The sequence below is a fragment of the Ovis aries genome, chromosome 1 (genome assembly GCF_016772045.2).
Source record: "Ovis aries strain OAR_USU_Benz2616 breed Rambouillet chromosome 1, ARS-UI_Ramb_v3.0, whole genome shotgun sequence".
NCBI lineage: Eukaryota > Metazoa > Chordata > Mammalia > Artiodactyla > Bovidae > Ovis > Ovis aries.
Window position 1 is genome coordinate 217,795,543 of NC_056054.1, and position 15,373 is coordinate 217,810,915.

Genomic DNA, 15,373 nt, shown 5'->3' on the forward strand with positions numbered 1-15,373 from the left:
GCACAAACACTGACATTTTTTCTGATATCATACACTTAAGCCAATGTAATAGTTTAGAGGCAATAAAACATCGTTGTGCTCACCTCATCATCATTGACAAGCTCTTTTTTCACAACTTTCATTGCATAAATACGATCTGTTTTTTTTAATCGCACCAACAGTACTTTAGCATAACTTCCTCTTCCTATTACTCGGAGCAAATCAAAATCCTGAAGACCTAAACTGGAAGAAGCTTTGCCGCTTTCCCTGGTGTTCATTGCCTGTTGAGAACATTTATATCAAAGAGCTATACCTGAAGTATTTTGCATAACACAATATACTTCTAACACCCAGATACACCTGTAAGATTTGTAAATATTTTCTGATTTAAATTCTTAATTATTTTCTTATATCAACCCAAATGATACAATTGCACTACTTAAGAGATAGGATAAATTCATGAGTTGAGATCAGAGGGGTGATGTTTGGAATGGAGAAGAAGCTGAAACCTGAGAAACTTTAAAAGATGTCTTTAAAAGAATCTGATAACTTTGGGGTATGGAGGCAATGAAGATAGAAGCATTAAAAAAAAAAAAAAAAGACACTAACTTTGGTGACCAGGAGATTGGAGACATCACTGATAGAAAAAGAAAGTATGCACACAGAATAAGATTGGCAGAGTTGATGAGATAATGAGCTCAGTTTTTCACACTGAAGTTAGAAGTTACAAGTGAGACATCAAGATGAGTCAGCTAGGAGCTTAATGTATGAAAGCTGAGTTAAAACTATACGCAGAAAGCAAGCATGAGGCAGCTCAGCTAATGTAAAACATTCTTATTTACACAATATCAAGGCTCCTTTGGGATGACAGCCCTGTAATTCATTCAGAACCAGAAACTTAGGCTTCTGATTCTTCACAAAGAAGACGAAAGATAATCTTTTATTAGATGCCTGCAAAATTGTCAGCATACAACCAACAGATGTACGCATGAGAATTAAGTGTGAATTCTCTGAAGTAAAGTATATAAACAAAAGCAAGGAGCAACTTTCAGAAAGAAACTAGTAAGCACCAATGCGGGGGTGGGGGGGAGAGGATTATGAAAACTGAAGGAGAATGATGATTCAAAAGAAAATGTAGAAATAATAATCTGACTTGGGAAACAAGGATAAATAAAAAGGAGTGAAAAAAACCAGATTAGGGCAGATTAAGAATGCAGAAAATGGTAAAAAAAGATAAAACAATGTATAGACTAAGTATGGTTAATAGGAAACCATAAAAGAATCAAATGGAGTGAAGGTAACAGTTTCTTCACATAAACAATACTAAGTCTGAATGAAATGACAGAGCCAGAAAACAGTGGAATGTCACCTTTTAAAGGGCCTAAACCCCCCCACTCCCGATGTTCTATAATCCTAAAGCCTGTAAAAATACCCTTCAAAATGAAAGTGAAATAAACACATTTTCAAAAAAACAAAAAATAAAGAAATCCATCACTAGTTGTTCTCACTAAAGGAAACACTGAGTTTTTCAGGAAGATGATCTCATACGGAAGCAGACACACAGGAAGGACACAGAACAAAAAGAATAAGATGTGGATAAACTAAAGCAAGGACTGACTGTTCAAAAACACTAACACACACATGCAGAATTTTAAAATAGGACAGAAAAGGCACTAAAGCCAAGAAGTGAGCATGAGTGAATTTAAAGTGCCCTAAGGTCCTTGCATATCCTGGAAAATGGTAAACATATTATTAATAATCTGTATTGAATTTAAGTAAGTTAAGGGTGTAAGATGCAATCCCTAGAACAACCAGTAATAAAACAGCAAAAGAATGTCAAACAAACTAAAAGAGATACAAGAAACTGAGATAGGAGACTAAATAGGTAACCAACAGATGTGCTTCAAAACAGTGCAGGAGTGAGGGAAGTCAAAGTCGCTTAGTATGTCCGACTCTTTTTGACCCCATGGACTACAGCCTGCCAGACGCCTCTGTCCATGAAATTCTCCAGGCCAGAATACTGGAGTGGGTAGCCGTTTCCTTCTCCAGGGGATCTTTCCAACCCAGGGATCAAACCCAGGTTTCCCACGTTGCAGGCAGATTCTTTACTGTCTGAGCCACCAGAGAAGCCCAAGAATACTGGAGTGGGTTGCCATTCCCTTCTTCAGGGGATCTTCCTGACCCAGGATTGAACATGGGTCTCCTGCCTTTCAGGCAGATTCTTTACCATCTAAGCCACAGGGAGTGAGAGTAGCTGGTAGACAAAACATGTACAGACAATTGTTTTAACTGGGTAATGGACACAGGGGGTTGTTACAGTATTCTGCTTACTTTTACTGATACTTGACATTTTCCGTAATAAAAAGGTAACCCAGAGTAAAACATAATACACTTATCAAACAATGGAAAGGGAAGGAACCCGCCTGCCAATGCAGGAGATATAAGACATGGGTTTGATCCCTAGGTGGGGAAGATCCCCTGGAGGGCATGGCACCCCACTCCAGTATTCTTGCCTGGAGACTCTCAGGGACAGAGGAGCCAGGTGGGCTACAGTTCGTAGGGTCGCAAAGAGTCGGACACAACTGATGCGACTTAGCACAGCACAACCCAGTATACTAGTTTAAACCTTTTGTGGCCAGAAGTATATAAAGTTGAAAAACCTGAAAAAGAAAGGGATAAACACATGTGGACACAACTAGAAAAGATTAAAAAAGGCTGTTTCTCAGAAGTCAAAGTGGGAGTGAAACGTGTGAGGCATGCTAAATCTTACCATAAGCTTTTTTAAAAAAATTGGTTATCACTTTAATTCATAATTTTAAATTAAACTGTTTGAAAAACTGATAAACTGTTTAACAGTCAGAAAAAAGATGGGCAGGTAAGATGTTTAATTATTTATACTTCAAATAAACCATTAGTCCATAAAATGGAAGGATCGAGATTTTAAACAATACTACCAAGTATTCTGAAACACCATTCTTAAGTATATTATAATTTTTAGATTACGCTACCTTAAAATGAAAATAAGTTATCCCACCACACCAGACTATTTAATTTAAATGATTTTAGTAATTTAATTAACAAAGAAAATCAGAATAAAACTCTAGAATCATTAAAAATCATCCCTGTATTTTTCTAGTATGACCTAAAATTTAAGCAAGTCAATCTGTCACGTTTTTAAAGTGTCACATGCTATTAAAAAGCTGATGACATAATATACCATAAGACTAATTATCTTACCTCCTTTTCTTCACCAACTTGGTCCAAACTCTCATGACTTGAAGGATTATACGGAATTACTAAAAACCCAATCCCAAACATTTAAAAAAAAAAAAAAGAAAAGAAAAACACAGTACACATTAACTAAGTTAATCAAAATTTTTTCATTTAATTTTTCTTACTTTTAATTTTTCAATAATTGTTCATCATTTAAAACTGAATATCTGTCCTATTAATAACAGATTATACATAAATATCAGTTAACTTCTAATCTCTAATGAGGGTAAAGAGAATGAACCAATCAATAGCCACTACTGATTTTAACAAACACTTTTGCTATTTTAAAATATATTTTTCTTCTTTACAAATTCCTTTTAAAAAGGTAACCCTCTAAACCCTATTTAATTATATTAGTATGACTGAGACATAAGAGACGGAGGGTCTCCAGTTTAGACTAGATTGGACTCTAGGCTTCTATTCCTTAAAGCAGCTAGGGCCAAAAAGCCTACATTTCATATAACTAGCTTCTTCCATGAAGAAGATGCCACATTCTGTCCTTCTAGAAAAAGTCCCTTTTTCTTGATTCACCCATCAGGCTGCTATGTCCCATGTAATTGCTCTCCAAATTTCTCAGAGACATACTAAAGGTTTTGTATCTACTAGACATCTGAACTCAAACGATCTTTTTTGAATTTTCTATACAGCATCTCTGTATCTTTTACATCATTTCTTCATCTCATAATAGAGTTTTATTTTAAAATGTCACTTGAATAGAGTCAACAGTCCACAAAATCAATATGTCTTCATTATTGAAAAAAAATAGATTTGGTATATGAAGAGGTCTCAAAGAATTTTATCGGAATTAAAGAAAACAGTCATTTGTTATAGTTTACATAGCTGTCTTTTTAAAATGCCAAACATATATGTTAAATACTGTGATTGATGTTAAATCCCCAAAATATGGTTACTTAGCTTTTATTTGGGAAGAATCTAAATGCCTTTACATTTAGGGGAAAGAGTCACATAAGGAAGTCTTTAGGTGACACTTTGCTAATGAGCAACGGTTTGCGCCACTGTCATCCTTACCTGTCTGTGCATGGTCTGAGTGCATGGATGACTGGTCCATGGGCATCAGTGGTTCCTACAATCATTTCCAAAGACACAGTAACTTAGTGGACTCTCTTTAAATAGCAATACTTCCATAAATCCAGGAACAATATCATTTTGATGAGACATAGCATATTAAAATTTAAATTTGAAATGTAACTTAGTAAGGATTATATTACTATATACAATTTATTTTTCATTGTATTACATGAAACAACACAACATTCCTGTGAATGAGGTGATGCCACATTTTACAGATTGCAGAAAAAACACAAAATTAATTTCAGTCCCTTTTAAATCCTTCTGCATTTATGAACTCACACAAGTCATTCCATTGACTAAGAATACTCAAGAATATATCAGTAATCTGGATAAATTTTTTTCACAATTTCTGGCTTTCTGCTGCTTGTTAAGATTGGCTTTCAACCTCTCTAACCATAAAGCCATTTGTAAACTTACATGAACTAGCTAAATAATGCTACTACCAATGAGCTACCAGTGAAAACATACTTTCACAATGTCCAGAGTAGGTACTAAGAATAAATATGTTATAATCATTCTAAAACAGTGGTCCCCAACCTTTTTGGCACCAGGGACTGATTTTGTGGAATACGATTTTTTCACAGACCCAGTGTGTGAGGGTTTTGGGATGATTCAAGCTCATTACATTTATTGTGCACTTTATTTCTATTAATATTACATCAGCTCCACCTCAGATCATCAGGCATTAGATCAGGCATTAGGAGCCTGGGGACCCCTGTTTAAAAGATAACTCAGAAAGACAAATGCAGATCTTTTTTAAAATGCTCATCTTTTAATCCAGTAATTCTACTTCTGCAGCCTTAAGGAAATAAGATTTATCTACCAGGAAGTTCACTATGATTTTCCTTATAGGAAAATTTGGAAAACAACTCAAATGTTCAATCATGGGGAACTGGTTAAATAAATTATGGTAAAGACGCAAAAAAAAGTGCTTAAAAAATGATGAATACATAGGTATAGAAAGATGAACAAAATATATTGTTCAGCAAGAAAAATGGGTTATAAAACAGTAAACACAAAGTCTTATTTTTGTTAAAAAGTATGTAAAAGAACAAGACATAAAAACATTATATGCTTTTTGATGGATAAACACACCACCTTCTATGAAGTAATCTCAAAACAACTCACAAAAAAACCAAAAATCCGAATGTAATCAAACCTCTTACATTCAACTGTAACACACAGAAAACAAAGAGGACGGGAGAACATTTTAAACATAACCATGAAGAAGCAAGAGGAAGATTCTGAAACACTTTAAATGATAACACAATTTCTTCTACAATTAAATTGTAAGGGAAAGAGACAGAGAAGGAAGAATCAGTAAATTTAAAAATATCTTAGATGTATCAGTTAATTGTAAATATGAATTTAATTTAGATCCTGATTCATAATGAAAATTATGAAAACAAAATTACAACATTTATGTGACAACCAAAATTTTGAACATCGGCTGGATGGATATTTGACAACTTCACTGCCCCCTCACAACCCCCTGGTGGATCCAGGCTGAAGAATCCAGTAGTCCAGTGAGTGCACACACAGAGCAAAAAGAGGAATCTGTTTAAAAATACTATAGGATGAGGGCAGGCTAAATGGGTAGGGGCAGAGATTGGTCGTCAGGTGGTGCCTGTTGGAGCTAGATAACTGGTATATGAAAGTTCATTATACTGCTCCATCAGGTCTTATATATGTTTACAAATTTTTTAATATAGAAGGATTTTAAATCTTTATGCATATAAATTTGCATAGCTCTGGAAGAATATGCACCAAATGACCATTATCTTTACATAGTAGATTTAATGGAGGATATTTATTTAATTTTTAAATTCATCCTCATTCTCTTTTTTTCTATGATGAACACGTTTTAAATTCATATTTAAAATAGAAAGTGAAAAGTAAAAATTTTAAGTGCAAAAGCTTCCCCATTATCTCACACTTCACATAGCAAACAGGAAGCCTCTGACTCTTCTCACCTGATTTCTGCTTAGTACAGATGCTACAATAATTGGAGCTTAGACTGAAGAGTAGCTAAAAGAAGAAAAGTCTAGCTTTTAAATGATTCTCCTTACATTTTTCTAATTTAGACCAAAGGATTTTACAGCAGGTCAAACAAAGAAGTTAACCATATCCTACAAACAAATTTGTAGTAATCTAATTCCAAATTCACAATATGTTAACTGGACTCCTAAAGTGTTCCTAGCCACATTCTGTAACAACACTGTTGAGCTTTGATTCCTTAACATTTCCGTTTTAGTCTTCGGTTCTAGCAGAGTTATAAAAAATGCTCTATTAAAGAAAAATCAGACAATGGTGTCTTACCGGTGGCAAAGAATGCCGCCCACATTCAATTGTGACAAGTTTGTGGCACTTCTTATGAACCAGGAGCTTGCAGTTGATACACTTATATCCTTGACGTCCAAGTCCCCAAATTCGGTCAGTGCAGATGGCACAGTGCGCACGCTGGAGAGATTAATTCAACAATATTTTTTTTTAATTAACAAAAAGCACATCATAAACTTTCCCAAGGGTTTGCTCATAGAACAGTGAAATAAGTAGTTTTCTTCCCTAACTCAAATTCCTTCATCATATACAACTTAAAGCCATGATGGTCACGGGAAATAAACAGAAAACAGAGCTTGCTTTAAAGAGACAGTGAAATTTGTAACCATGACGTTTCCTAAGTCCATGGATTTTCAGTCTTCATATAATTAAGTTCAGAGTAATGAAAATAGGAAAAGTGAATTAAACTTGAAAAACAAGGCAGAAAACCTGTGCAAGGACTCTCAAGCAAAACAAACCTTCCAGACTGTTCAGAGGTCAAACATGTCTTATGCAGCAACACCTAAAGTGATTTTTTACTTGAAAACTTTTTAAATACCTCTGCGACCAGCAATTGGAATTTGGGAACCTCAGGTGGTGGCTTCTACTACATTAATGAACTGAGAACTCAGCACAGTTAGAATGGAAATGGAATCCATATATTTGTAGTTGTCAAGAGTAGGTAAAAACATGCACTTCTGGAGAGAGGCTGCTTTTAAACCTTGGCTCTGTCACTTACTAGCTGGGTTATCTTGGGCAAGTTATTTGACTATTTTGCACCTTGGTTTCTTCATCTCTAAAATGGAAAACAGGGACTCCCCTGGGGGTCCAGTGGTTAAGACTCTGTGCTTCCACTGCAGGGGACATGGGTTTGCTCCCTGGTTGCAGAACTTAAGATCCCTTAAGCTGAGTGGAGCAGTACATGTCAAGCATTCGGAAGAATACCTGGTACATAGGAAAAACTAGGTAAGTGTCTGCGACGATCATTTTATAAAACAGAGAAAACTAAAGAAAAAAAAAACAATAGTAAACGGTTTGCAAACTAAACCTTGCTTATTTTTTAGCTGTCTTGAGTTACATTCAAAATATCCAGTTTTCTTACAGCTATGGTAATCATATAACTAATCATTCAATCTGGAACATTTTTAAGAGTCAAGAGATACTATTAAAAACTACTTCAAGATAGCAAATGTACTACACCAGGCAAACTGGGAATTACAGGTCACCCTACTGGTGACTCAGACAGTAAAGAATCTGCCTGCAGTGCAGGAGACTCAGGTTCGATTCCTGGGGTGGGAAGATCCCCTGGAGAAGGGAATGGCAACCCACTCCAGTATTCTTGCCTGGAGAATTCCATGGACAGAGGAGCCTGGTGGGCTACAGTCCATGGAGTTGCAAAGAATCGGACGTGACTGAGCAACTAACTCTTTACTTACTCCTTTAGAAGGGAGTAACAGTAGAGAGGAAAAAAACAGATTTCTCAAATGATCAACATTCAGCAAACTAAGGTTTACCCTGTTGAAACGCTTGGCTTGAAAAGTGTGTCCATTTGCACAATAAAGCTTTCTCCAGCGGCGTGCACCTCGTCGGTAAATGGATTCTAAACAGAGATTAAAAGTTTTTTAAAAAGAGCAAGTGTGATTATAAGTCATTTTATAATAAAGTCTATGATTTTTTTATGATGTTCACTACAAAAAAATATATTGATTAAAAACCTGGAAGTGAAAAAATAAAATAGATTCATCAAGAGATCAGATGAAAATAAAGCCCATGGAGTATAAATATTTGAAAAACTATAACTGCTTTTTTGTTATTTTTTCCCTTTTAATTTTGAAAAAATTGTAAGCCCACAGAGAAGTTGAAAGAATAGAACAATAAATGCCTGCATCTTTCAACTACATTTATCAGTTACAATCACTTTGCCACATTTGCTTTCTTCTCTATTTACACCTACACTTTTTTTCTGAATCATTTAAAAATAAATTGCAGACATCGAAACAGTTCACCTTTAAATATCCAAGTATCCATTGCCTGAGATTAAAGACACTCCCCCTAATTCTATTTGACCACAATATGGTGTCTTAGAAAGTTAACATTAATTCAATAACATCTAATATATAGTTCATATGCAAATTTCTCATTTGCCTGGAAAGTATCTTTCAGTTTTCTTCTTCTCTCCAGGGTCCAGTCAAGATTTAGGCATTGCATTTCGTTTCTATACCTTTTCTGTCTCTTTAACATATGCTAAACCAATCACTCTGTCTCATTCATTGTTTGTTTTTCATGATGTTGAAAAAAGTTTAGGCAGCTGTTTTATCTTAAGTCTTACACTCTGGATTTGTCTGTTTCCTAACTAGACTTAAATTGAATACAGATTTGTAACACTTCCCAGATATTAAATACTTTTGGCAAAAATAACACATAGGCGATGTGTATTTCTTACTACATCACATTAAGAAATTTACAAATGTGAGATTGTTGACTCCTACTAGGTATTCAATCACTCTGTTAAAGACTGTGATGGCTAGTTTTCTTCATTTTAAAAGTACAGTACTGTATAACGAACATTTTGTAACCCCAAGAATATTCTCTTCCACAACAATCTTTCATTCAATGGCTTTTATATTTTTATATACTCTAAATACTTTTCCTAAACAAGAGTTTCCGTGAGATCAAATCAACTCTACCAGTGTAGTTTTGGTTAAATCAATCACTATTACATATATTTCCTATTTAGTCATTCCACAGTAATAGAAATACTGTGGAGAGTCCATTAGCTTTCTAAACTCATTTTAAAGCAAATATAGCACTGGATCTATTATTTAAAATTAATATAGAATAAAACAGGTAAAATGCTCTGAAACAGAAATCCTGAGAAGCATGAGGGTGCTGTCCACCAGGCTCTTCTGTCTGTGGGACTTTCCAGCCAAGAATACTGGATGGGTTGCCATATCCTCCTCCAGGGGATCTTCCCCACCCAGGGACTGAACCCGCACCTCCTGTGTCTCCTGTACTGGCAGGCAAATTCTTCACCTCTGAGCCACTAATATGTGTGTGTGTTAGTCATGCTTAGTCATGTCCAACTCTTTGGGACCCCAAGGACTGTAGCCTGCCAGGCTCCTTTGTCCATGGAATTCACCAAGCCAGAATACTGGAGTGGGTTGCCATTTCCTTCTCCAGTAGATCTTCCCAACCCAGGGATCAAACCTGGGGCTCCCACATTCCAAGCAGATTCTTAACATTTGAGCCACCAGGGAAACCCTAATACAGAACCTCAAATATGTATGCTTTTGTTTTTACTTATTTTGTTAGGAATAACCAAAGCAGAAAGTTTGTTACTATCTTAAACTAAGAGTATCTTATTTAAGAAACTTTCATGAACTACAACTTGATATATCTCAGATTTAAACATGCTAATGCTGTCTAGGAATTAAAACAGCCAGGAGATCACCTTAACTGTTATCAATTTTCCTTCATGCTCTAATTTAGTAATATTAATTACACCAAGGAGGAGGATATCAAAATCTCCACCAGCGAATTTTAAAGTGGCAATGTGAGCATGAAATACAGTGAAAAGTTAGGAAATGACATTTTATCTGGGAGGTGTACTACAGACTCATAATAGATTTGGACATGGGGTTGTGCAAGCAAGACTTGCTACAATGACAAGACTTTTAAAACTCTCACCCGGACAAAGAGAGGAGAGCTGCTTTTCCAACACCTCTGTGAAGGCAGCCCACGCTGGCTGTAATCCATCTGCCACTGGAAATCCAGTGAAATACTCCTAGCTGAATCCAAACCTAAATGTTTCACTATTTCTTCAGAGCCCTACCTACTCCTTATATTTCCCCACCTTCCTATTAAGTTGTTATTGTCGTTCAGTCACTAAGTCATGTGAGATTCTTTGCGACCCCATGGACTGTAGCCCACAAGGCTCATCTGTCCATGGGGTTTTCCAGTCAAGAATACTGGAGTGGGTTGCCATTTCCTTCTCCAGTCTATAAAGTACACAGCCCCAACTCTATATAGAAACACCTAGTTCTTTAATTTTTCCTTTTTACCAAGTTGCATGAAGAGTTACAGAATTAAAAGTTTAGAGCTATTTCACTTAATAGAAAACAAAACATTTACCACTATCCCTTCTAAAGTCATGGATATGTACAGAAACCACAAATAAAAATGAGTTCCTTAATATCTATAATCTATAAATTATACCATATATCAAAAGTAATAGCGTGATTAAAATCACTGCAGATGATGCTTGCAGCCATGAAATTAAAAGATACTTATCGCTTGGAAGGAAAGTTATGACGAAACTAGACAGCATATTTAAAAGCAGAGACCTTGCCAACAAAGGTCCATATAGTCAAGGTAATGGTTTTTCCAGTGGTCATGTATGGATGTGAGAGTTGGACTATAAAGAAAGCTGATCGCCAAAGAATTGATGCTTTTGAACTGTGGTGTTGGAGAAGACTCTTGAGAGTCCCTTGGACTGCAAGGAGATCCAACCAGTCCATCCTAAGGGAAATCGGTCCTGGGTATTCATTGGAAGGACTAATGTTGAAGCTGAAACTCCAACACTTTGGCCACCTGATGCAAAGAGCTGACTCATTTGAAAAGACCCTGATGTTGGAAAAGATTGAAGGCAGGAGGAGAAGAGGATGACAGAGGATGAGATGGTTGGATGGCATCACTGACTCAATGGACATGAGTTAGGGTAAACTCCGAGAGCTGGTGATGGACAGGGAGGCCTGGTGTGCTGCGGTTCATGGGGACACAAAGAGTCGGACACGACTGAGCGACTGAACTGAACTGATATGTAAGTTTGCATTTTCAAATTCCATCAGACTGAAGAGTTGTCTGACTCTTTCAGCTCATCTCATTAATGTTAACCAGTGGATTAGACATTCAAAAGAAAGTCCCATAACAGTCCCTAAGGATTCATGATAAAGTATTTAGAGGTAAAGCGTCATGTCAACTACCTACTCTAAAACGACACAGCAAAAAAATAAAAATAAGTGTTTGTTGTGTATATACATGTATGTATATGTGTGCACAGATACAGAGATAAAGCAAACATAGAAAATGTTAATAACTGGTGAATCTACGTAAAGGATATATGGGTATCTTTGTTTTCAATGCTTCTATGTTTTTTAAACTTCTCCTAAGGTTTGATATATCAATAACCTCAGATATGCAGATGACACCACCCTTACGGCAGAAAGTGAAGAGGAGCTGAAAAGCCTCTTAATGAAAGTGAAAGAGGAGAGTGAAAAGGTTGGCTTAAAGCTCCACATTTAGAAAACTAAGATCATGGCATCTGGTCCCATCACTTCATGGCAAATAGATGGGGAAACAGTGGAAACAGTGTCAGACTTTATTTTGAGGGGCTCCAAAATCACTGCAGATGGTGACTGCAGCCATGAAATTAAAAGACACTTACTCCTTAGAAGGAAAGTTATAACCAACCTAGATAGCATATTCAAAAGCAGAGACATTACTTTGCCAACAAAGGTCCGTCTGGTCAAGGCTATGGTTTTTCCAGTAGTCATGCATGGATGCAAGAGTTGGACTGTGAAGAAAGCTGAGTGCCGAAGAATTGATGCTTTTGAACTGTGGTGTTGGAGAAGACCCTTGAGAGTCCCTTGGACTGCAAGGAGATCCAACCAGTCCATTCTAAAGGAGATCAGCCCTGGGATTTCTTTGGAAGGAATGATGCTAAAGCTCAAACTCCAGTACTTTGGCCACCTCATGCAAAGAGCTGACTCATTGGAAAAGACTCTGATGCTGGGAGGGATTGGGGGCAGGAGAAGGGGATGACAGAGGATGAGACGGCTAGATGGCATCACCGATGCCATGGATGGACGTTGAGTCTGAGTAAACTCTGGGAAGTTGGTGATGGACAGGGAGGCCTGGCGTGGTGCGACTCATGGGGTCGCAAAGAGTCAGACACGATTGAGCAACTGAACTGAACTGAACTGAAGGTTTGAAAATTTCCACAATTAAAAAATAAGAAATGACTTATAATGAACTTAGTTTTCCTTTCAAATGCACAATAGACAATTATCAGTAAGCTGTAATAAAAAACTACCTGCTTTTTTTTTTAACTGCCTGATTTTGATTTAGCAAAAGTAGAGAATTTAGGCAGTGTGCTAATATATTCTCAATTAGACTTAAGAACGGAAAAGAAAAGAAATGAATTAAAAGTTCTAGTTCTGATTTCATTTCACTTGTGCCATTTTATCATAAATAACTCTACTCAAAGGTATGATATAGATAAACACTTACTATCTTCCCCTGGACAGGGCATTCCAGGACGTTCTGGTACACAAGGGAATACTGAAAGACAAGAAATTAAAATTAATACAGCATGTTTAAAAACATATAAATTATACAGAATTTTAAATTAAAAAATCATATAAGCTGATTGAAATATGGTCAGTATGATTTTTGGAAGGGATCCATTTTACCAAGGCTATAATGAAAGAAGTTCTTATGAAAGCGACATCCATAAACAATGGACATTAGAAGCTCAAATTACTCATTCCTGTCCCTATTACAGCACCAACTAACTTTTGTTATAAGAGAAATCATTAACTATTTCCTTAAATCTTTATTGTAGTGACAAATCTTCTAGGGTGAAGAATTAAAATTACAAGATGTATTCAAATATAAACATAGTTTATAAAAGATGGTTTATAAAAACGATAGTTTTTAAAAGATACATATATCAAACTTCATTGAAAACCACATCCAAATACAAAAACATAAGCTTTGTCTAAGGAACTACACATTCATAAACATGCTAATTCAAAACATTCTTATAAAGATTATGTAATGAAATAGCACATTAATGAACCGTTAGTCAACTCTTTGTGATGCACAAAAAGGACATGGTTCAGAGCACAGAGTATGGGAAGCACAGCTCCTGAAATGTTTTTAAAAGTTGAAATATAAGCTAACTTCTGAAAACAGATCTGTGACACAGCATGAAAAGCAACAACACTTAAACCGTTCAAGACTATGGAGCCATAGTATCTTTAAACATCCACTGTAGTTTTATTCTAGAAACAGACGACCAAAGAATGACTTCTAAAGTTCTTCCAGGGTCTCAATAAATTAAGAGTATAAAACCTTTGGGAGTCACTATGTCAAATTCCTAAGGGAGACAAAAATCAAACGATTGCTTTTTAAGAAAACACACTGTAAAGGAAAGTAGAAAGGAATAACAACAAAGTGATGAGATGAGTCACTACGTGAAGGGAGATGTGTTTTTGTTTCCAGTTTTAAAGAGTTTCCTAGGTTTGGTCTCCTAAGGCTCCCAAAAATGTTACACGAAATACTACTAATGTATTACAATTATATTAATCATATTAACTGGGTTCTACATGACATAAAAAATTTGAGGGGCAGGATGGCAGAATGAAAAGAACACATTTGGGATGAAACTATCTGGATATACAACCCAGGTCTACAGTGTACCAGTTACGTGATGGCTGAGTTTCAGTCTCTCTATACCACTGCCCACCTCTGAGGCTTGTTAACATTTAACATATTAAAGTTTATGATAACTACGTGAACCGTTTCATGGTTAACCCATAAACAAAAGAAAGAACATTTAAGATATCTTACTTCTAGAAATCATTATTTGAATACAATACAGAACTGCAAGAAGATGACAGGTTCTGCTGAGCACTCAATTCTTAAATTTTATGCTAAAACTTGGCTGCGAAACAGTGATATGATCACAGTTTAATATCCAGGAAGGCATACATAAATAAGAAACTTCCCAAGATTACAGGAAGAGTAAGAAATGACTACTTCTTACCATGAATCAACAGTTCAGAATCCTTGTTTAGCTCATAAAGCCTAAAGGCTTCTTCTAACTCCAACTGAGATGATACTGTACATGGGTCTCCTACAAAATATAAAAAGGAAAAGTAAAGCTCATATTTTAAATCCTGTAAATGTGATTAGTAAATAATTTCTACTATATAAAATCTTGAGGAGAAACAATTACATACACACAGAGAAATATTTAACAAGGACAACTGTTTAGATATTTATTTAGACAATTCTATTCTCTGAAGCAGGTAATGTAACTTCCATTCCTATTTCTACAAAATATTAAATGAGGCTCATAGGTACAAACTTTATATATATATAACCGTTTAATTCTTAACAATGTTTATATTCAAAATATAGCAAATCAAATCTACCCTGATCACATTTTAGATTGTCACTGCAATATGATTAATGGCCAGGGATAATTTACTTGTTTCTTTAAAAGAGGAAGTGAAATGATTTTATCGACACATGAGGTCTCTCATCATTTTGTCAAATTTATTGTTCACTTGACAGCCTTCTCAAGAGGCTCACAGAAAGAAGAACAACTACTAAAGTATTCTGGACTGAAGACCGCTCCTGCTTGATTGCTTTTAAATGTCTGTTCAGTTCAGTCGCTCAGTTGTGTCCGACTCTTTGTGATCCCATGGACTGCAGCACGCCAGGCTTCCCTGTCCTTCACCAACGCCCAGAGCTCGCTCAAACTCATGTCCATTGAGTTGATGATGCCATCCAACCATCTCATCCTCTGTCATCCCCTTCTCCTCCCCTTCTCCTCCTGCCTTCAATCTTTTCCAGCATTGGTTTTTTCCAATGAGTTAGTTCTTCACATAAGGTGGCCAAAGTATTGGAGTTTCAGCTTCAG

The 15,373-nt window shown here is 36.0% G+C and overlaps 1 protein-coding gene across 2 annotated transcripts in view; it reads right to left on the reverse strand.

Moving 5' to 3' along the window:
- The window catches only part of PRKCI (protein kinase C iota), a 69,903-nt gene that overhangs the window by 19,879 nt on the left and 34,651 nt on the right, over nucleotides 1-15,373 (reverse strand). For both annotated transcript variants that reach the window (XM_012099411.5, XM_042234633.2), the window contains 7 exons: nucleotides 14,492-14,581; nucleotides 12,952-13,002; nucleotides 8,178-8,263; nucleotides 6,664-6,804; nucleotides 4,282-4,336; nucleotides 3,217-3,275; nucleotides 84-260 (listed from right to left, as the gene is read on the reverse strand). In XM_012099411.5, the coding sequence (XP_011954801.1) occupies nucleotides 84-260; nucleotides 3,217-3,275; nucleotides 4,282-4,336; nucleotides 6,664-6,804; nucleotides 8,178-8,263; nucleotides 12,952-13,002; nucleotides 14,492-14,581 (659 nt within the window). The remainder of the gene's footprint in view (nucleotides 1-83; nucleotides 261-3,216; nucleotides 3,276-4,281; nucleotides 4,337-6,663; nucleotides 6,805-8,177; nucleotides 8,264-12,951; nucleotides 13,003-14,491; nucleotides 14,582-15,373) is intronic.